Genomic DNA, 23,560 nt, shown 5'->3' on the forward strand with positions numbered 1-23,560 from the left:
AGCCAGCCCATGACCATGTCTGCTCACCTTCAGTCCCAGCACACTTTCTCTGGCCTTCCAAGCCCCTCTCTACCACAGTCCACAATCCAGGAATGTCTTCTGCAAGTACAAACATCTCCACCCCTGCCTGTGTTGGTACAGGATGACAAACTTCATATCTCAGTTTGAAATTTTACATGCAATAAAGTGATTTTAGACCAGTTCTAATTAACAGTACAACATGTAGTAAAATGTAGAATACATACAATGTACAGAAATCTAGACATTACAATGCTCCTATTTTGTATTTATGACAGGAATTTTTAAGAAATACATGTTCAATAATGTTTATTAATAGATTTAATCAATCAAAGTATAACTGGTGATTAGGCAATGATAAGTATATGTAACACTGGGAAAATAGCTGCTCACCTATATATGTATTTTTTGAGGCTTCTATGAATGCATGTGTTTGCAAACCTTTGGGAGGTTAAGAAAATCTAGCAGCCAGTTCAAGTCCAGCCAGCCACAAAAGCATTTGCTTTTGCAGCCTAAAATAAATGGTGTTTGGGCCAGGTATGGTGGCACAAGCCTGTAATCCCACCACTGAGGCAGAACTGCCATGAGTTTCAGGTCAGCTTGGGCTGTGTGAGTTCAAGGCTGGCATGAGCTACGAAGAGAGACCTTGTCTCAAGAAACAGACAAACAAAAATACCATAAGGAAAGTGGTTTCTGACTAAGGGAAAAGCTACCAGCAAAACAAAGTACCAATAAATAGGTTAAAAACTCCACAATCACTGCTTATATCACCCCAAGATTTATACATACAGTATATTACTGTCTTGTTTCTGGCCTTGCAGTGAATAGAGATTTTTGATGACATGGTAGAGCTCAGTAAAATCAAGCTTCTATTTTATTTTTCTGCAATCTTGTTGACAAATGATTCAAGGTACACTGCTGGCTAACCATAGACTGAAACTTTTGAAACCATGAACAAAAATAAATGTTTCCTCCTGTAAGTCGTTTCATGTCAGGTATTTTGTCACACCAATGAGAAGCTGACTAACACAGACTAACACAGAGACTTAACTTGGTCTCTTATCAAAAATCCCAATGGCAATTTTTGCCTAAGAAAACTTAAAATTCACATGAAATATCAAACAGCCCTCAACAGCTGAAATAATCTTAGAAAAAAAAATTATCAGAATCAACACTTCCATATTTCAACTTAGTACAAAGCTACAATAATCAAAAGGGTCGTACTAGTAGAATGGGACAAAAGAAAGAGCCCAGATATAAACCCAAGAATATCTGGCTAATAGATCTTTGGCAAGAGGGGACAAGACCAGTGGAAGTCTTCTCAACAAATGGTGCTGGGAAAACTGGATATCCACATGCAAAAAAAAGCTCAAGTTGACTTTTACATTACATTATATACAAAGATTAACACAAAATAAATCAAAGACCTAAATATAAAAGCCGCAAGTATTAACTCAGAAAACCATAGGGCAAAATCTTTGTGACACTGAATTTCTTGGATATGAAACAAACAAACAAAAAAATGCAACAAAAGAAAAACGTGGCTGTATCAAAATTAAAAATTTCTGTGTATCAAAGGATACAATCTCTAAGAGAATGAAAAGATAGAATAGGAGAAAAAATTTATAAATTATGTTATCTAATAAAGGATTACTACCTAGAATTTTTTTTAAACTACAACTCAACAAAAATCACCCACTTAAATGAAAACATGGACAAAGGGCTTAAATAGCCATTTGTTCAAAGATATCCGAACGTCAGTATGAACATGAAAAGACACTCAACATCACTAGTCATTAGGGTAATCAAGTCAAATCACAAGGTATCACATTCCACACCTACTAGGATGGCAATTACTCAAACAAAAATCAGAAAATAACAAGTGTCACTGGCAAAGACATGGAGAAATTGGAAGACTGATGCACTGCTGCTGGGAGTATAAAATGCAGATGTCACTACGGAAAACAGTATGGTTGTTGTCAAAAAAGTTAAACAGAATTCCATATGATCTTGCAATTCCCAGGGGTACCTGCATACCAATGCTCATTAGCAGTCTAAGTCACAACTGCCAAAAGGCAGAAACAACCCAGATGTAAAAGGATGAATGGACTCACAAAACACGGCATATACAGATAGCAGTATTATTCAAGCTTAAAAAGAAATTCTGGCATATGCTACAACATGGATGTGTGCTGAAAACGTTATACCAAATGAAACAAGCCAAACACAGGACAAACACTGCATAATTCCACCCACGTAAGCTATCTAGAACAGTCAAATTTGCAGACACAAAGTAGAATGCAAGTTACCAAAGGTTTGGGGAGAGGTAAGGAGACTGGGGTGTTAGTATTTAACTGGTACAGAGTTCTTATTTGGTATGAAGAGTTCTGGGAATGGACAGTGGTGAGAGCTGCACAACATGGTGAATACACTGTCATTTAACTGAACATTTAAAACTAGTTAAAATGTTAACTTTTATTATTTTACCACAATTTTAAAAAATCCTTTGATACTGACAGGTAAAAGATAAAAGCTTGGGCACCTACATTATACTATATCTGATGCTTTCCAGACGGTGAGATTCTCGGAAAATTACTAAAGACCTGTAGATTCTTTTATAACACGAGGGTATCACTACCCAGTAGATGTTGCCACTGAGGTTGACATCAAATGAAGTAAAATGCCAAGTACTGAACCAATCACATAGCAAGCTATCACTCAAAAATGATGGGTTCTCACTGTAGCAGCTCTGGAGAGTGAGCAGAGGTAGTATGCTGTGAAAGAAAACATAATAATAGGACCAGGGATTTAGCTCAGTGGTTCTGCTGCCTGCCTCGCAAGCACAAGGTCCCAGGTTTGATCCCTGGTACCAAAAAAGAAAAGAAAACAAAGAAAACATAATAATGAGAGGTAGGAAAAAACCAAAATGCTAAACACACAGGTACTAGTAATAAGCGAATTTAAAACAAGACGTGGGGAAGCATTTTTAAGGCTTTTCAACAGTTCATGAAAAACTCTTGGATATACAAGATTTCACTTACCGAAAGTTCAATATGAAGTATGCAATACAGATGCTTAGAGAAGAAAATGCCACCTTAGGTCTTCACTGACAGTCTTATTTGCTTGTGCTGTTTATTCTGAGAACATTCAGAGATCTAAATAAACAAGTGTTTCCAGAACAGGGCCCCCAACAATGACGAAGTCTTTGAACTTCCTATTAATACAAAGGTCAGTGCTGGCAACAGAAGACATGCTAGGAGAATGAGGATGGACTAGAAATGACAGGAACATTAATAACAATCCAACTTACTCAGAAGTGGAACAGGCTCAAAGTACTCAAGGACAGGTCAACTAAGCAAACGTTAAACAGAATCTACAGGAGCAATTACTACACTGTAAAGAGGAGGAATGGTACAACTGCGACCTTTCAGGTAAAAAATTTATGATTCTAAATATAAAAATAAATAGAGACAAACAGAAGTGTCTTAGTTTAGATCTGGAGTGTCACCCAAAGGCCTATGTGTTGAAGGGTTGGCTGCCAACCACTGGGGATACCGGGAGGTGGTGGAATCTTTAGGGGGCAAGCCCTGGTGGGAGGAAGTGAGGTCATGGAAGTATGCTGTGCCCTTGGAAGGGACACTGACACCCTGGCCCCTTCTCTCTTTATTTTGCATCCTGTTTATACCACACACTCTCCCACCATGCTGCTCTATCTTATCACAGACCCAAAAACAATAATGCCAAACAACCAGGTACTGAAACCTGTGAAAGTGCAAGCCAAAACCTTTTCTGTTTAAATTATCTCAGATGTTTTGTCATAGCAACAGGAAGCAGACCATCACAGCAAGCTATGTGTTAATTCAATACAGGCATATACAGAGTACTGGTTCATATAACTGCAATGCTCTTCTAGAGAAAATCTCTTCAGATAACAAAAATACTAACTTGTGCAAAAACAGCAACACAATTTCCATAATGTGAATTTCTAATTTGCAAATACATTTTAGTAAAAAAGAAAAAAAACCCCACAAGCACAAATAAACCAATTTTAATAGATATTATTTTGTATTTATATAGCGCCTTCTTCAAGAACCTTAAATGCTTTACAGACATTATTTCTAATTAATCCCCACAACAACCCTGTGAGGTAGGTATTACTCCCATTTTACAAAACAGGGAGACTGAAGCACAGAGAGGTTAAGTGACTTGCCCAAGGTCACACAGTTAAGTTCACTGAAGAGCCAGGACCTGAGCACCTTAGCCTCCCAGCTCCCAGCCAAACACCTCATGAGAGAATCTTTAATGAAAAGTATCTTTAAAATAAAGCATCAAGAGTAGTATATTATGAAAATGAGGTCTTCCTACTGCCATCAGAGAAAGAAAACAACCTATATTGATGGTTAGAAGCCACAAGACCCATATAGTACAACATCTTCCCTCCCCTTTCCTAAGCCTTCTGGCTCCTGTAGTTCATAAAATTTCCAAGACAGAAGCCATGTGACTTAGAAGTGGAACTTAATTTAGAGTATTTACTTTTAGTTAAGATAATTTATAGAAATCTTTATTCCAATATACAAAATATGGGACAGCTATCCCAACAAACATGTACATAGATATATAGCAAATCAGCCCCATTTACAATTTTAACCTGCTCCTTATTTTAATCACAGCCAACCCACACACAACCTCACAATGCTTTCTAGATGGGTCACTTTTCTTACTTACTATACCTGTATTTTTATCTCCCCAACCCTAACCCTATATATTTTAAAAGTATATTGAGCTTCTGATAAGCTTCAGAACATTTTACTTATATCCAGCTGCACTAAGAGTAAAAAATAAATTTAGAACCATCAGTCATAGTCCCTCCTATGACAAATCACATGATGAAATACAGTGTAAATGTGAACAAAGTATGTGACGACCATGGAACTCAATACAAATGTTAGAAGTTGCTGTAACATGAAATTTAACTTGCTTTGCCTGTATGGATTTTTTAAATGTGAAAACGCACAAAACTCAATACAGTATTTCAATGTTGTACCTTTATGCAAATGACTTCATCTATCTTTATACTTGCTGTGGCCTAGCTGATGTTAAAACTAACTGTGCTTCACCATATCCTTTTTCTTTACAGAAACCTGTAAAAATACAACTTTAAATTCCACAACAATTCGGTTTAAGCTCTCAAAATACAAGCTCTTCTACTCCTCTGACTTCCCCCATGTTCTTGGTTGTTGATTCTCTGTGTAATGTTGGCAGATCAGACAGGCTATGTGTAATTTGTACAAAACAATTTCAGCTAGGGTAAGAGAAGCTGTATCCTAAAAATGAATTTGTCAAAATATTTTTTGATATTTAGTATAAACACCAAATATTGTAATTTTCAGCACATCTGTCTAAGCAGCCCAATAAGCTAAGTAACCCTGTTAACGATCTGTTTATGGGACAAATAGGTGAAGTCATTTCCTGAGCTAAAAGATATGGATAAGAAATGTTAATAGCAGCACAAGAAACATCTTTTTTTTCTTGTCAACAGTTTTAGTAAAATAACTTTAGAAAACTAAAAAAATTACTCCTTCTGATAAGAAACGTCCAATGCCTAATTGCTATTATTTTGAAAGCAATTTTCAATTATTCTCTGCAAGTTACATTGTGCCACTGTCAGACAACTTACTGATGCATGGAAAAATACCAACTGCAATGATGTACATTTTACTTCACACATATTACTTCTTAAAAACCCCAGCAAAATGAAAAATATAAATTTTAATTTCTGAACGTTCTTCCAATCAATCTGTAAAGTCACAGGGGGAAAAATGGCCTTTTTTCTTTTTTTAAAAAATTACTGGCCTATCTAATCAAAATGTAATCTTCAGAAGGTGTTTTCAGCCACAATCCAGGCTGCTAGGGTTATGATGAATATATTACTTTTTAACCAAAGTTAAAAAAACAAGATATTTGAAAATAACTTAGATGACATGAATTTTTGAGCAAGGCTCAATTTGAAACATCAGACTATTTAAGAATTCTAAAGACCAGTACATCACCACTGCACCAGAATTTCTTTTAATCATTCCAACAACTCTAGGGAATTTTTAAATTTTTATTTTACTGAAATTAAAGCTGAATAAAATAAATGACTTATAAACTATGACAAAAGAACAAATATTGAGCCAGAGATATCAGTTCCTCCTGAAAAAGAATATTTACCTCCTCTCATTGCAATTTTTCTCAAGCTCTCTTACTGATTTCAGATAGAATTTAAAATTCCCCTTAAAAACAGAAACAAACAAAAAGAGTATTTAAACTGACAAAACTAATAAAAAATAGGCTAAAATTTACTGACAGAATCATGGGCACTTCATATAATAATTAAGTCTCTACCAGTTTTAAGTAAAATAAATAAGGAAAAAATTATAATTACAAAGCCAGTCTTTCCCCTTGGGGAAACAAAAAGCCACTTCTGACCAATTGTTCCCTACATATACATACACTGTATATTATTATAAGCTTCTTCAGAGAAGCAAAACATATTTGTCTTCCTGACACTGGATTCTACTGTTAGGTTTGTAAGTCAGGAAGGCAACTGCAAGTGTTGGGCCCAAAAGTATTTCTGGTTTATGCTTAAAAAGACACTGAATATGCTTCTACACATACCAACCCCGGGCATCTGTGCAGTGTGTTCAAAATCATCTCTTTACATTATCGATACAAGCCAGCACATATTCCAATTCTTCCTACTGCACCCCCAAGGAATTCAAATTATTATTGGTGCAATTTATAAAGAGAAAATGCATGTCAATATCTGGAAGGCTGTTTTACAAGAGGAGCTGTTATCTCTGATTTCATGTCCTTGTTGTATGGAACTGCACAGACAGCATGATACCTGAGCAAATAAATCAACACCATGATAGGAAGGGCTTGTTAATCCATAGTCTTTGCTTTATTGTGTGCAAAGTATGCTACTGCCCCCTGAGCTTCCTGCATTTCTCTTTTCTTGAAAAATCAGTGCTTGATCCTTTCCAAAATAACCAGAGAAGAAATGAGGCAGAAAGTATCTCTTCATCATGGTCCTCCTCAGTCCCGAGACTGATAGAAAAGGATGTAACCAGATTCAGAGTTCTTTGAAATATCTGATGTCAACCCGTAGAATTCTTCAATAGCTTGTGCATCTATTTTCTGTGAGGCAAAATGCAAATATTAATATATATGTGAACTCTGAGCAAACAGAATAGCTTAAATTTTAAAAAATGACAATATCAAGCACTGGTGAGAATGAACTCTTCCTACACAGCTGGTAGGTGTGTAAAATGGTACAGACACTTTGAAAAAAATATTAAACAATACTTCTGAAGCTGAATGTTCAGCTACTCTTTGATCCAGCAATTCTACCTCTAGGTATAGGTTAAACACATGAAACACAGTAATTTCAATCATTTTAGACCTACAAAAGTGGCAATTTCCAATGGTCCAACCTAATGTAAAATGCAAGAAAAGTGAGTGCATACATCTAATAAAAGACTTGTGCAAGGATGATCAAAAGACTTTTGTTCATAATGGTGAATAACTGACAAAAAGACAAATTTCTCACTTGGTATGTTCATAAAATAGAAAAATTACAAAGCGAGGAAAAACAACAACTACTATAGCAATAATGAGAGGGAATCTCACAATATAGTAATGAGTGAAGAAAGCCAGACCCAAAAGAAGGCATTCTGTATAAATCCACTTATACTGCAACACAGGCAAAATTAATCACAATGATTAATTTTCTAAATACAATAGTCAGTTCCAGGGGATAGAGGGAAGAGGTGGGGACAGGTGTGTGTATTAATCGAGGAGGAGGAGCCTGCTAGAGTACTGAAAATATACTGCATTTTGATCTGGCTAGTGACTGACAAGTATGTCTGCTCATGCAAATATAAACTCATCAAGTTGTTTAACATTTTTGTTCTTTATGTATATTACATAGCTCTTTAAAAGTAATGAAAGACTTTCTTGGAAACTAGTTCTATTAGTGAAAGGTTTCCCTTATTTATTCTAGTTATTAAAGGTTGGTTAGCCATCCAAGCACTGGGCTTGGACATTATGAAATAAAAAGGTAAAATTAAACTATAATCTAAAGACCTGGACATTTGTCTAATATTCATCACCAGTCATATGACTGAGAAAGTGAAGAAATAAATATATTCACAACTTTAAAAAAATTAAGAAACTACTTACTTCTACAATGTCATCATCAAACAACAACCAAAAATCATGACTCTTAACTATTGCAATATAATGTCCTCGATTGGGACCACTAAAACAAAAGAAGAAAAAGAAGAGTTAATTTCTTACTATGCCTATTCATATTATTCTTTCATGCTCTAAATTTCATGTTCTATAGGGAAACTAGAATAAAATATTCCTTACCTATTTTCCTCACCCCAAAAGATAAAACTACACTGATGTGAAATGGAATCCAAATTTAGAATCAAATAATTACTACAAGTTTTCCAAAACTTGGGAAAAAGGACAAGTGACCTGTTTTAAAATTATTAAAGGAATTATATGCAGTCAATGAAGACTTTATGTTGCAAATACAAGTTTTAATTATGTGATGCTCTTATAGTCTGGAAATTTTTTGTTATTTTGTAAATTAATAAGTATAAATACATATCTATCCATGCAGGGAAAACAGGCAAACCACTGCTAGAAAAGAGAATAAAAATGAGCCTGCATACTAAACTGGCTAATAAGAAATGAAAAATACACTCACTAGTAAAATCAGAAAAATGGTTTTTGAAGAGTATTTCCAAAACCTTTTAAATGCTTTTCATAACCATTAACAAGAGGAACATATCCAATTAGTCTCAGAAATGATTTATTTTGTAAAATTTATTTAGGCAGCATCATTTTACCAACAACCACCAAAAAATAAGCAAACAATAAAAAACAAAAGAGACTTAAGGAACACAAAACATAATACCCTTAGAATAATATTTAAATAATAGGAATAAAAACTAAGGCAATAATTTAATATATAGAAAGCTCTAAGAAAAAATAAAATGTACATCTGAAAAATCCATTTTGAATAAAATTTATCTTGAGAAGGATAAAGAACACTTAAAATTCACATCACTCATGAACATACTGAATGCTCTCTGCTCTATTCATTACCACATCCCCAGAGTTGCAATTACCTTCCACAGTGAACCACAACAGCAACAAGGTCGTACATTCGGTCAGGATTGGTTGCATCACCTGAAGTGTTAAACAGACGGAGTTCTAAAGGAAAAACTACCCGATAAGAAAGTTTTGCATATCGATGAAGCTGATCCATATATTTAAATCTCTTCAGATGTAGAGCTAGAATCATGGGCAGTTTTTTAACTTTCATCCTATTAAAAATAAAGATGAAAATAAAATTTCATAAAAACATCCACCATGTCCTTAAGAGAATGATCAAACTTTATTATCTTCAATTAACAGATTAACTCATGGTCAGTTTTTATAGCCCAGACCACCCAGTTTTGCATATTTCTATTATATCTGTATTGCCAACATTTGGAACATCTTAAAACTACCCCCACCTTATCAACTATCATCAAGCCACATCACACAGCATGAAATAAGGCTCCAAAACAACTGGAATGGCACCAGTCCTTTGTTAAGAATCTACAGTTGTCAAACACAGATCTTTAAAATGCACATGATGCCCAGGAGAGGTGGAGGAAAAACGGATTCCTTAAGCTGCCAATTCCTTTGGATGTGAGTGTAGATTGCAACCCATTTGTTCTACTAATCCATGTAATACAAGAACAGATTGACAACAAGAGAAGTATCAGAGACCATTCAAGTTAAGTGTGTTTGGTGGACATTAGCAACAGTCCCATATCAAGAATTACAACTAGGCAACTACAAAGATCCTAAAGGAATGAAATAATCTGGAAATGCAGGTTGTTTTTTGTGTTTTTTTGGTACTGGGATTGAACTTGGGACCTTGCACTTAAAAGGCAGGCTGCGGAACCAATGAGCTAAATCCCCGGCCCTCAGAAGTTGTTTTTAACTGTGAAACATAGGCTATCCTTTACATTCTAATGCTCTTTGCTATGCCACTGAATACTATTTTCTCCTGAGATCGTGTTGGTACTCCTACTTCACACAACAGCCTATTCTTTTAAAGGCATAGCGCAAAACATTACACCTTCTGGCACTAAAGACTGCTCTCTTCAATCTTCTATCAGCACTTCACAGGTTCACTCTATATAAGTCAAGATTTCATGGTAAAACATTTAGATGATTATGTGTCTTTCTCTTCTTCTAGGATCTGAACTCTTGACAGCCAGAAACCATTTCTTCCATTTTTATTTTCCACTATCTAGCAACAAGTCTGCCTCATGATGAATACTTGCAAAATGTTGCAGAACTAAATTTGATGTGGGCTCAGTGGAGCAAAATGTCCTCCATAATTAAATAAATGAAATTTACAAGCCATTACTTCTAATGAAAGGAAAAGAATAAAGTCATTTTATAGCATTACATTAAATCTGCCTTCTACAAACCATAAATATGGCAAGCAACTTATTCCTAAAGTATTTACTACTGAACTAGCCTGGCCTAGTGGTCAAAATAAAAGTTAGCCATTTCTTGAAACCAATCTAGCAATAATGAAGTAAAATCTTTTATGACCTTTGTCTCATTTCTTATTTTTTGGTACTGGGGATCGAACTCGGGACCTGGAGCTTATGAGGCAGGTACTGGAACCACTGAGCTAAATCCCCGGACCCTCGTTTCTTTAATATAAATTAAATATACCATCTCAAATACAGCACTTGAGAGAAAACTTACTTCTAAAAATTTTACATTGTATATTTTTCTGAAAAATACCTGATAATTTGAAATACCTGTCATTGGTGACTGAGGTAACAAGGTAATGACAGATAAGAGCTAGTCCTGGCTTGTGTGGTATGTTATCATGTTAGAAATACTGAATTCAGGTCTGGGGATTTAGCTCAGTGGTTCCGGCGCCTGCCTCACAAGTGCAAAGTCCCGAGTGTGGTCCCTAGTATCAAAAAAGGAAAAAGAAATACTGAATTCTTCTAATGATACATTTGAGGAATATGTGATTTGAGAATCGTGCCTTCTGAGGATTCACCTCATCACAGCCATATCTGTGTGAAGTCTAATTTGGGACAAACACCAGCCTATAATCCAGTTGAACAAAGAGATTGTTACGTGCTTTGAATGGTGCTTTTCCTTCCTTTGTTAAGCACAATCTGCAGCACAACTTTTCTTTTTAACAAAGCTGGAACAGTTTTGGCTTCTTAAACTTCGTATTTGGGTAGGTTAAGCTGCCATACATGTTCAGTGTGAATAGTGTTTAAGTTGAAAATATTGTAAAAAAATTATATTTTTTCAAAAATATTTAAAAAAAATAAATAGTAGAACTGAAAAAAAATTTTTACATTGTAAAAAATCCTACCTATTCAATAAGAGAAAGTGCTAAAATAAATTAACAAACATCACAGAATATTATATAACTTCAAATAAGACTGCTAAAACTTTCTAAGTGGCATGGGAAAATACCTAAGTAAACAAATATACTGGTGTAAAAACTTACGTATAATCCTCAGTCAGATCTGTGATTAAACTGATGAACAGGTGCTAAAACAAAATCTTTGTAAAACAACAAAGTAGTCTTTGAAAATTCTAAAGGAATGTAGATTCAGAAGAATTTTCCCAGGATAAATCAAGTGTCGGTGTAACAGATGGCAGTTAAGATGAAGAGGAAGGAGTGAACATGGGCTGATGGTCAGGAGAAAGATGCTTTTAGAGACTGAACAAGGGCAGAGGGGGATAGAGACAAAAAGAGGAAAAAAAGTCTACATGATAAAACATGTTTGATCAGACAACACATGAAGACTATGAATGCTATTTGGCAGGATGCCCCCACAGGAAAACTACCATCCACTACAAAGAAGACAAACCCTCTGGGGATAAACAGGAGAGTATCAGAGATATTTGTGGGCCCATGTTTTAAAGACAAGGAGAGACTGGCCTACAGAATCATATTAAAATAGTTCTCTAAGAAAAAGAGAATTGGGGCTGGGGATTTAGCTTAGTGGTTCCGCCACCTGCCTCACAAGTTCAAGGTCCAGAGTTCGATCCCTGGTACCAAAAAAAAAAGAAAACAAGAAAAAGAGAATTCCTTGGCCTTGCAAAAGGAGTACGAAATTTATTATTTTGTAGCAGAAGGAAAAAACCAATACACCAAAGAATTTATAGGATTCTGTTTTTTCTTCTATTCAAATGTGTGGAGAGGGGTTATATTAGGATGCTCTTGGTTGCCGTCATTTTTAGTTCTGTTTTGTTTGTTTGTTGTTTTTGAGACAGGGTCTTGCTATGTAGTTCAGGCTGGCCTCAAATTCACTATGTAGCACAGGCTGACCTCAAACTTACAGTGATCCTCCTGCCTCAGCCTACTGTGTGTTGGGATTATAGGAATGTGCCACTACACCTGGTGCCATCAGAGATTTTTATTTTTCAAGTTATTTTAGAATGCAAAGTTTTTGAGGACTGGGGATACAGCTTATTGTAGAGTGCATGGAAAGAAGGGGTAAGAAAGAGAGGTAAGAAGGAAAGGGGAAAGAAAAGCAATTTAAAGTTTGATTTAAACATGATTTTTAAATCTTCTATAAACTGGCTTAATGATGCATTTTCTATGAAAACTTGTTATTTTCTTTAAAGGGTGTTTATCTACCATATAAATCAGGTTTGGATGACTTTATAAAGTTACACATTTTCTTGCTCTTACATCTTTAAAATTATAAATTGCGTTCGTTTTTTATTCTAATAGGTCTTTACCTTTCTTTATAATATCTAATTATAATAAAAAACTATTAAAAAGTATAAGGATGGAAAAAGACACCATATAAGCATTATATAAATATGTTGGTTATACTAATATTAGACAAAGTAGACTTTAAGACAAAGATTACCAGAGGGAAAAAAGAGATACTTCCTAAAATGATAGTCAACTAACCCAAAGGACAATAACAATCTCAAAAGCTACATATCTAATATCAAAGCCTCAAAATTTCATAAAATTAAAGAAATAAACTTAAAACCAGAGCTGAAGTCTTCAATAGGGCCTTCCCGCTAACAAAAAATCAGTAAGGATAAAGAAATTATGAATCATCTAATTGCAGATGAAACTGACATTTATGGAACACAAACCCAAACTGCAGACTACACATTCTTCATAAGCACAATGAGGACATTCACCAAGTTACTAGACAATCAAAGAAGTCTCAATAAATTTCAAGACTGAAATCGTGGAGTACATCCTGTGATAAAAGACAGAAAAAAATATAGAAAATTCCCCAAAATATGAAAACTAAGCATACTACTAAGTAACCCATGGGATAAACAAAACCACAAGAGAATTTACAATATTTTGAAATAGATGATAATGAAAATACAACCTCCCCAAAAGCTGACAAAATCGTGGGACAGTTACAGTGGTGTTTGTTCCCTGGGGGCACAGGAAGGGAAGGAAGCCAGGTAAGGCTTCAACCTCAGGGAAAATCCCAGAGAGGAACAACTGTGTCCTAGTCCCACAGAGAAGCCTGGAGTAGGACTGCTAGCAAGGTAGCTGGGCTTCTACACCCTCTTCAGGACCTGTCAGCCAATGACCAAGGACTGAAAGAAATGCTCAGAAATGCACTTCTCCACCAGCCCAAGGCAGAGACCCCTAAAGAGCAAGTGTTAAGAGTGGAGACACTCCAAAGCACACAGAGAACACTGACACTGTCTTCATCCACCCCTATCTAGAATACCAGCCAACCAGCTGCAGGCAATTGGTGCCTTAATGAGATGGGGGGAGGGGGAAGATACAGTCTCAGGATCCAGGGATGTTTATCTCTGAACTTTACAACAGTCTTAACCACAAAGAAAAGTGGAACAACTGTACAGACATACAGTTCCATGGACTAAATCCTATGCTCTTTAAAATAACATATACAGGGATAAACTGTGGCATATTTACAGTTAGGGGAGAGAATGAGATTCTATGACCTGAGAGAAAGACATGAAGGTGATGAAGTGAAACATAAGCAATCAGAGGACATTTAGACCACAGAATTTATCTCCAGCACATGTCAAAAATAAAGGACAGGTCACAGGTGTGGCTGAGGACCATGGAGGACCCTGCCATGTGGATGAACATGGTATTAAGCAGTATCTAGAGATCCAGGCAAGGAGTCAGGCATCAACTTGTAGAGACGGAAGGGTCCCACCAACTAGAAATACAAGGACAGACAGCCATAACAACATGATGCTGAGTCCCCTGGGCATTGTATGGGTCTTCTTCAGTGCCTGAATAAGGACAGGACTGTCTCCTTTATGGAATAAAAGGAGAGTGAAGGGACAGAGAGACAGGAAAGAGGTGAAGGCAAGGATCTCAGCCCCCAGCCCACTGTCACCCATCATCAGAGCCCACAGACAGGAGTGACAGAACAGTTTTCTTTAAAACCTCAAACCCACCCCAGCATCCAGAGCACAGGAAAACTCCTGACACAAAGCCATCAGTCCTTCTTCATTCTAATTCCTCAGGCTTTTCACTTTACCTTGACTTAGGTGCTGGACTTGCCCCTGGGATAAAGTATATGACCGATATATTCACATTTCCCTAGTGGTTCAATAAGCACTACACAAAAGGAGTTAATGTATACCTAAATTCTGGAAAAGGTTACATTAAAAACGTTAAACTCTTCTATTCTGTGAATCTTCTCAAGAGTCTACAACATAAAGTATGAATATCTAAGAGGAAACTTAATTATATAGCAAATTCATTTGACCACAGAATACTTATTTTGTGGCACACGGTCAACATTTTCAAAAGTCAGTGTTCCCAGAAGGAATCTTTCTTATAGAACTTTTAAAAATATTTATATAAGCTGGGTATGGTGATGCACACCTGTAATCCCAGCACTCGGGAGGCTGAAGCAGGAGGATCAACACGAGTTTTGAGGCCAGCCTGGGCTACATAGTGAGTTCAAGGCCAGCCTGAACTACACAGCAAGACCTTGTTTCAAAAAATACATATATATTTATACAAACATAGACATATGAGTGGCAGTATTTATCATGGTTTTAAAAAGGTAACATAAAATTTACAATTTTAACCATAAGCATACAATAACTATATTAAATATACAAACACTATGGCAAAACAGATCTTGATAACTTAATCTTACAAAACTGAACCTCTTACCAACTGAACAACTCCTCCCCTCTTTCCTCCCTTCTCAGCTCCTGCCAACAGCCACCTATTTTCTAAGAGTCTATTTTATTTTATTTTTTATTTTTTGGTACTAGGGATCAAACTCAGGACCTTGCGCCTGCAAGGCAGGCGGTGGAACCAATGTGCTAAATAAATCCCTGGCCCTCTAAGAGTCTATTTTAGATCGCACATTGTAAAAGAGAGATCATACAGTGTTTGTATTTTTTATGACTGGCTTATGGCACTAGCATGTGCACAAGGCTCACGGTACCGTAGCATGTAACACAGGGTGTCCTTCTTTATAAAGGCTGAATACTAGTCCACTGGATACATACACTACTTGTTCTTGATTCTGTCATCTGAAAATGGACATTTGGGTTGCTTCCCCTTTTGGCTACAGTGAATAATGCAATGAACATGGGTCTGAAAACAATCTTGATCCTGATTTTGGTTCTTCTGGATTTATACTCACAGCTGGGAATGCTGAATCATAGGGTAATTGTATTTTTAATTTTTTCAAGACTTTCCATACTGTTTCCCATTGTAGCAGCAGGATTTTACATTCCCTCCAACAGTGCACAAGGGTTCCATTAATTCTCCACGTCCTCGACATGGGGGGTGGGGGGATAGTGACCATTCTAACAGGAATAAGGTGATAATATCATGTGGTTTTGAACTGCATTCCCTGATAACTGCTGATGTGCATCTTTTCAATTGCTCGCTGGTCATTTGTTTACATTCTTTGGAGGAATGTCTATTCAAGTCCTGTGTCCATTTTTAAAATAGATTATTTTGTTGCTGTTAGCTGCAACTTTTAAAAATATATTCTGGGTACTAGCCACTTAGGAAATATACGGTTTCCAAGTATTCTCTTCCATTCTGTAGACTGCTTTTCATTCTGTCATTTCTTTCACTTTTCAGATTTAAGTCTGATGAAATCCCATTTACCAATTTTTATTTATATTGCCTCTGCTTTTGTTATCATCCTATTGCCAAATCTAAATTCATGAAGCACTTTCTGTTTTCTTCTAAGTACTCTATGAGTTTCAGGTTTGGCATTTAAGTCTTTAAACCATTCTAAATTAATTTTTGTACACAGTGTTAGGTTAAAGATCCAAATGCATTCTTTTGCAAGAAGATATCCAGTTTTGTTGAATTAATTTTCCTTCCTCCATTATGTGATTTTGACATCTTTGTCAAAGAACAGTTAATCGTATGAGTGGATTTATATACAGGCTATTTTGTAACAGTGGTATGTCAAGTGAGTACCATACTGTTTTAATTACTGTAGCACTATATTTTGAAATCAGGAAGTATGATGCTTCTGGCTCTGTTAAGATTTCTTTATCTATTCAAAGTCTTATGGTTCCATGTGAATTTTAGGATGCATTTTTTGATTCTGCAAAAAAAAAAAAAAAAAAAAAATGGCACTGCGGATTTTCTTTGGGAGGACAGGGGGTCAGGAGTTTGAACCCAGAGCCTTCTCACTGAGCTACATCCCAGCCCTTTTATTATTTTGAGGCAGAGTCTAAATTTCCCAGGAGGAACTCCAACTTGTAATCCCCCGCCTCAGCCTCCTAGAGCAATGGGATTACAGGCACATACACACCACCCAGCCCTGCCATTGAGAATTTGATGGACACTACAATGAATCAGATTGCTCTTGGGAGTATGGACATTTTAACACTATTAAGGCTTCCATCTATGAACACAGGGTATATTTCCATTCATTTGCATCTTCCTTAAATTTTTCCCAGCAATTTTTTCTATTTTCCAGTATACGTCTTTCACCTTGCCTGTTAAACTTATTCCTATGTATTTTTTATTACTTCTGATGTTTTTGTACATAGGACTATTTCTTTAATTTGCTTTCAAGGATTGTTCACTGTTAGTATATAGGAAAATGCAACTGACATTTGAGTGTTAATTCTGTCTCCTGCAATTTTGCTGAACATGTTTATTAGTTTTCACAGGTTGCTGTATATAAATCTATAGGGTTTTATAAATAAGATCTGGGAGAAGAAAGAATTTTACTTCTTCCTTTTTATTTTGGATGCCTTTTATTTCATTCTGTTGCCTAATTACTCTGGCCAGAATGAAGCTGCAAGAGTGGACATCCTGTCTTATTCTGATCTCAGAGGAAAAGCCTTCAGTTTTTCATCAGTGAGTATAAAGTATGATGTTTGCTGGGAGCTTTTCACATATGGTCCTTATTACCCTGAGGACCGTAATTTCCTTCTATTTCTACACTGTTGAATTTTTTTTTTCTTTTTAGATCATGAAAGGGTGTTGAATTTTGTCAAATTCTTTTTCTGTGTCATTGGGACAATCATTTTTTTTGTGCTTCATGTAGGGTGAAACCTTTTAAAGTCAAACTAATGCTTGTTTTTAGGAAAAACTATGAGCTATAGAGTCAACACCAGCTTATTCTGACACTAGAAAGTATAAACTTTTAGAGCTGAGAGGGACCTTGGAAGTGGACCTTAGACTCCAACAGATTAAATGACACAATGGAATGTTAACAGAAGGGTGGATACCAAACCCTAGTGAGAAACAGGTAATTTCTGTAGAGTTATCTTTCTGGGAGCTGACCATAATTTACCCTACAGAAATACTCTTAAAAAGTATCCAAAAATACATGAGGTATAAATCTAAACTGTTGGATTTAGAGGACGAGTAGTATGTCTGTACAGAAAAAAATACTATGCAGCACCTCTAAAGAATGATATAAAAGTGTCTTTTCCTTGACATGGCCTCAATTGTTAAGTAAAAAAATTATAAAACTATATAAAGTTTGATACCATCATACATGTGTACATACATACACACTTATAAAATCTAGGATATATAAAAATGTCAACAATGCTTTTATAATGATTCATAGTCATCTATTTTTTCCAATTTCTTTACAAAGACTATATATCCTTTATGTAATTTAATACCTAGTATTGCTCAATATATTAAAATATCAGAGATGTCTTCAAAACAAATAGCTCAACTTAATTCTCAACTACTTGTATATGATACTTGTGTAAACATCAGTCTATAGGAAGGGCAGATATACTAGCAGATGGGGCCTACTCCGTGTAGTCAACAAAGTCTGTAAGTTGTATTTCTCTTAGCTGGATTTAGTCTTTGACCCTATCTTCCTTAACCAATAGTCTTAAGCACTCTCTACATTTGCAAGATGAATCTAATATGTCAGTCCCTGTGCTTCTGTTCAAACTTAACTGAGATGTCTGCATTATCTGCACTAATGGCAGGGACTAGTAAGTAATCTGCTCTGATTTACCTATACCCATTACCCAAAACACCTCCTTTCCTAATAAACTTATCTTTGTCCAAAACAAAAACAAAATCACTTAAAAATCCTAGCTCTTTCCCTTATAAACAATTCAGTTCAATCACTATGTGGGACCAAATAAGACAGTTATCAGAGTAAGCAGGAAAGGGAAGCCCAAGGTGACTGAGGGTGTCCTGAGAGTGTGTGTGTACATGTACACATATGTATGTGTAAAGGAAAGAGGAGGTAGGGAAAGTGAAATTAATTAGTCACAAGTGCACTGACCAAGTAAGTAAATATCACAAAGGTAATAGAAGTGAATTTTCACTCAGAAGGGAACTGTAAATATTAAAAAGGAGACACTAAAATAAACTGTATCTTATTAGTTGTAACTGGAGCTATCACTGGAATTCATGGTTTTTAATATAGCTATAAAGATCAGTAAATGAATAAGAGAAGTAAATAGTGGTATAGGTAATGGTATATTCACGATGTTCATTAAGGGAGCTTAGGAATAATGATATTTCAATAGCAGTGAGTACACCTACATAAAGTCCTGGTGTCCAAACATCATTCTTGCCTAATGAGTACCACAGTCCCTTCGAAAAATGAGCCTAGGATATCTAGTGCCAGAAAGTAAAGAATTGCTCAAAAAATGATGGGCATATCAAAAAGACATAGGAGGCAGCCTGAAGAGGGGTCCTACTGGCCAACCTGGGGATAACTAAAACATGGAAATAAATAAGAATGGTAAAGGATTATAACACATTGAATAAAAAAGGAATCCTTGGGTCCATACTGAGGAAGAATAGGGGGGAGGGAGTGAGGAGGAGATATTACATTTACAATTTCAAAATATCTGTGACCTAGTAAGTAAATACTGTAATAGAAAGGCAATACAAATTACAACAGGAAAAGTGTAGCTTAATGGTAGAGAACTCTGAGAAATATCACCATCATCAAATGTTCAGGGATAGCAGCACCAGTAAGGGTAAGAGTTAACATGGCCTCAGACTACCTTTAGAAAGGCCCACTTCCAAGGCTAGTCCTTAGATGGTATCTGAGAAGTTGGATTTGGGGAGTATTCCTACTACACATTAAATGATGAAGGTATTTCACTGTACCCAGATTGTTGCAATAAACAACACTGGTCCGGACAATGGTGTGTACTAAGCAGAGGGTGGCTATATGACTGGTCCCCAATAAAAATCTTGGCCAGTGAGTTTGTGAAGAGCTTCCCATGATGCCATTATGCTGGAGGAATTCAGTGTTTTGTGTGACCCTACTGCACAGAGACTTCTGGAAGTTTGCCTGGTTTTCTTTCCCCTTTGGTGGGTGTGCTTTGTATCCTTTCCCTGTAATAAATCTTAGCTGACAGCAAGACTATAAGCTCAGTACTGAAGCCTTCTAGGAAGTCATCAAACATGAGGACACCGCAACACATGAGACACATCAAAGTTGTAAGCTACTTAACAGGATACAATGAGAAGAGTGCAGCACCACTTTTAAAAGATTCCTGTCCAAGATACACAAGCTAAATCTAATCAACAGAAAACACAAGACAAACCCAAACAAAGGACATTCTATAAAACAACTAACCTGTGATTCTCTTAAGAGTAATGATCATAAAGGGAAGAAAAGGCTAGGGAACAATGTATGATTCTGGACTAAATCCTGCCTCTATGAAGGAATTAATGTCATGATACCAGAATTAGACCTAAGATAATAGTAGCATGCCCTTGCATTTCCTAATTTGGATGGGATTGGGCATGGAGGAAAACTTCTTTCTTGTTAAGAAATAGCTACTGAAGTGTCTAGGGATCATGAACTAGCCTATTAGTAATGCACTTTTAAAGGGTGTAGGATTAAAAAAAAAACAACATTGTTGGTATTATTCGTGCAACTCATCTGTGAGTTTGAGACTGTTTCAAATTAGAAAGGTAACATCAATGATGATTTCATCTTTGACAACAAAACTGTGTTTATAACATACTATGAGGGCATACATTATCCAAGGTAGGAATAGCAGAAGCTGGAATGGGGTGAGGGGTACAATTTTCTCCCTCTTCCTCATCAAGAAAAAGTCTCCAAATAATTAGGAAAGCTTCAAAGCCAAACTTTTATCTGTACTAGTTTATGACTATTATATAATCACTAAATGTAGAAAATCACCTGAGGGGACAGTTTTGTAACAAAAGCACTCTATGCAGTGTCATTTATCTAGCAATACTCAATCAGCCTTAATCATTGGTGATAAAATTAAGTTTTACTCAGTGTAACTTCTCACAGAACACTGTCAGCTTGAAAAGGCCCTGCAACATGCAAAAACAAAAATCACTGAAAGATCCAAGAGGCACTAAATTACCGTTTGTGTGCTTCCTGTTTGCTGCGACACTCTTCACAGTAATATTTGTATTCACTGCACAGAGTTTCTGTGTTGCTAAAACCCCTGTGTAAAATTAAAAATAACTTTATTTGTATATAGAAGAAAATCATGAATTCACTAAAAAAATTATTTAAATTTCAAAACAATAATTCTACACATACCTTAAACAGTGAGTAATTGATGTGTTTTGTTCCACGTCAACAGAAAGGTCTAAAAAATCTTCATCTTTGCTGCTTATCTGTAAAAATAGGAAATCATCTTTGATTTCTTCAAATATTAAGAAACCATGGTTCCTCATTGACATAATTCAGTATATTCTAAATAATTATTTTTCCTCAAGTTCAAAAGAAAACTACATGACTTGAATATACAAAAGGATATTGAATAAGTAAGTTATCACATGATAAGTAAAACATCAAAGCAAATATCTGACTGCAAAATTTCATTATTTTCCAAAATCTGAATGTTATTTCAAAGCATGTACACATATACTGATTCTCAGAAAACAAACCAAGACTGAATGAAGTACCTGTAGAAAATCCAAAATTATAATCTTGACTTATGACTTACCCTTATCTCTTCCAAAATCTAATACAAGATTTTAATCTGAGTAAATTATTTTATAGAAAGTTATTGTCCGATTATTTGAATTACAATAGAACAGAACTTCACACATACATTTCCCTGTTTCCTTCAGTGATTCTATTCTAAGGTGAGCATGCAGTAGGAAACATGCCTGATGCGGTTCCCTTCTGCCTTTCATCCATGCTGACTACACATTAGGTTTTAAATGCTTTCCTATTTCAACATTGCATCAGTGTTACAGACTCAGTTGCATGAAGCTGTGACTGATCACAGGCATCCATATCTTAGTTTAGACAAATACAAGTAAACAGGAGCACTGTGCATACTGTATTTTACAATAATTCAAGGCAGTTTCAAGAGGATTTGACTACATTAATTTTCTACATTAAGCTAACCTTACAGCCTAAACCTTCATTTAAGATGCCATTCTAGGGCCAGGGATTTAGCTCTGTGGTTCTGCCGCCTGCCTCACAAGCACAAGGTCCCGAGTTCGATCCCCAGTACAAAAAAAAAAGATGCCATTTTACCATACAACACAAGGTAGAGTAATACTACAAGATAAATGATCTGGGTCTCAAAATATCCAGTGAAAAACAAAGGTGAAGAAGCTATGGCACAAGATGCAGGCCTGTAATTCCAGCTCTAAGAGGCTGTGGCAGGAGGATCACAAGATCAAGACTAGCCTGGGCAACTTTGTGAGATTTATCTAGCACATGCAAAACCCTGGGTTCAATTCTCAATACAACAAAGGTGGAAGTGTGTGGGGAGGTGTGTGATTCAGAGACGTGAAAGACAAGTTGATATGTTTAGGGAAAAATAATTAGCCTGAGTTAGTAGGAAAGCTGACAGGGTGACAAGGGATAGTACATCAGAGGTAGGCTAGAGCACATCCAGGAGGGTTCATGTGTAGGCTGAAGAGAAGTAAAGATGAACCAGCCTGGTGTGTCTCCTAATGAGGTTCTCAGATACTGCCTTAGAGGTCTTCATTCTAAATGTTCACTTTTAGGATAATTAGAAGAAGGAAAAAAACCCTCATGACGTAACGCTGCTCTGGATCATCTGGGTGTATCTGACTTACTATGTTTGTACTGCAATCATGTTGGTACCAGGCAGTCACCAAGTGGAGCACTAAACTTTCAGAAGTGGCATTTCTACTGGGCTAGTGTGTCCAACCAACATCACCTCATACAAAGCACTGAGAGATCCTAGTTCAAGACTCACGGAAAACATCTAGGCTAGAGATTTGGACTTGGACTCAGCAGTTCACATGATAATATAAATGGAACATAATCCTCACAGTGCAGAATGAAAAGCAACCCAGGATGAAACCCTTGGTAACACCCACATTTAATGAATAAATAGTGAAAGAAAATCCAAGAAAAGAGCCTAAGAAGGAGCCCTCATAGAACAAACAACATTAGAAAGAAGTACTACAGAAAACAGCCCCCTCCCCACTGCAACAAATGCATTACTAACACAAAAGCCCTACCTCTTCCAGGAAGCTCAGTCCTGCACATTCCCCACACTCCCCACTCCCACTTGGATTACATATACAATTCTGACTCGGATGGCATCCTGGGCTTACCTCTACTGTAACCCACTGTGCTGGGACTATCTGCTGGGTGGTCTTTACTATCCTATGGGTAGCTTAAGATCAGAGACTCATGTTTTAATTATCTTCTTCTCATCTACTCATCTTCTACCTGGCATAATTGGTAAATACTTGTGCAATACTAAACCAAAAAAGAAATGATATATATGTACTCTTGAGACGTCCTTGGATGTCCTAGATATAGACATGGTACATGGTGATTTAATGAATCTGAATAATGATGCCTTAGGTTCTGAGAGAATATTCTCAAATCATGCTTAATTGTTGGGGAACCATCCACAAACATATAATGCAGGCCACAGAAGGACTTAGTGAAGAATGTATAGGAATATCAATACCCATTCCTTACAAGTCACATTAATAAATATTTAAGCACTCTGAATAGAGATGGCTGATATCACTTTC

General features: G+C 36.2%; 1 protein-coding gene across 1 annotated transcript in view; it reads right to left on the bottom strand.

The window, feature by feature from the left end:
- Positions 1-4,050: 4,050 nt before the first annotated feature.
- Usp12 (ubiquitin specific peptidase 12) overlaps positions 4,051-23,560 on the bottom strand; it is a 95,428-nt gene continuing 75,918 nt past the window's right edge. Inside the window, exons 5-9 of the mRNA XM_004854815.3 lie at positions 21,120-21,196; positions 20,938-21,021; positions 9,207-9,404; positions 8,245-8,323; positions 4,051-7,200 (exon numbers count right to left, since the gene is read on the bottom strand). Coding sequence (XP_004854872.1) covers positions 7,099-7,200; positions 8,245-8,323; positions 9,207-9,404; positions 20,938-21,021; positions 21,120-21,196 — 540 coding nt within the window. The 3' untranslated portion in view covers positions 4,051-7,098. The remainder of the gene's footprint in view (positions 7,201-8,244; positions 8,324-9,206; positions 9,405-20,937; positions 21,022-21,119; positions 21,197-23,560) is intronic.

Source organism: Heterocephalus glaber, unplaced genomic scaffold (genome assembly GCF_053883595.1).
Source record: "Heterocephalus glaber isolate CG9 unplaced genomic scaffold, H.glaber_assembly_v1.0 deba00001719, whole genome shotgun sequence".
Taxonomy (NCBI): domain Eukaryota; kingdom Metazoa; phylum Chordata; class Mammalia; order Rodentia; family Bathyergidae; genus Heterocephalus; species Heterocephalus glaber.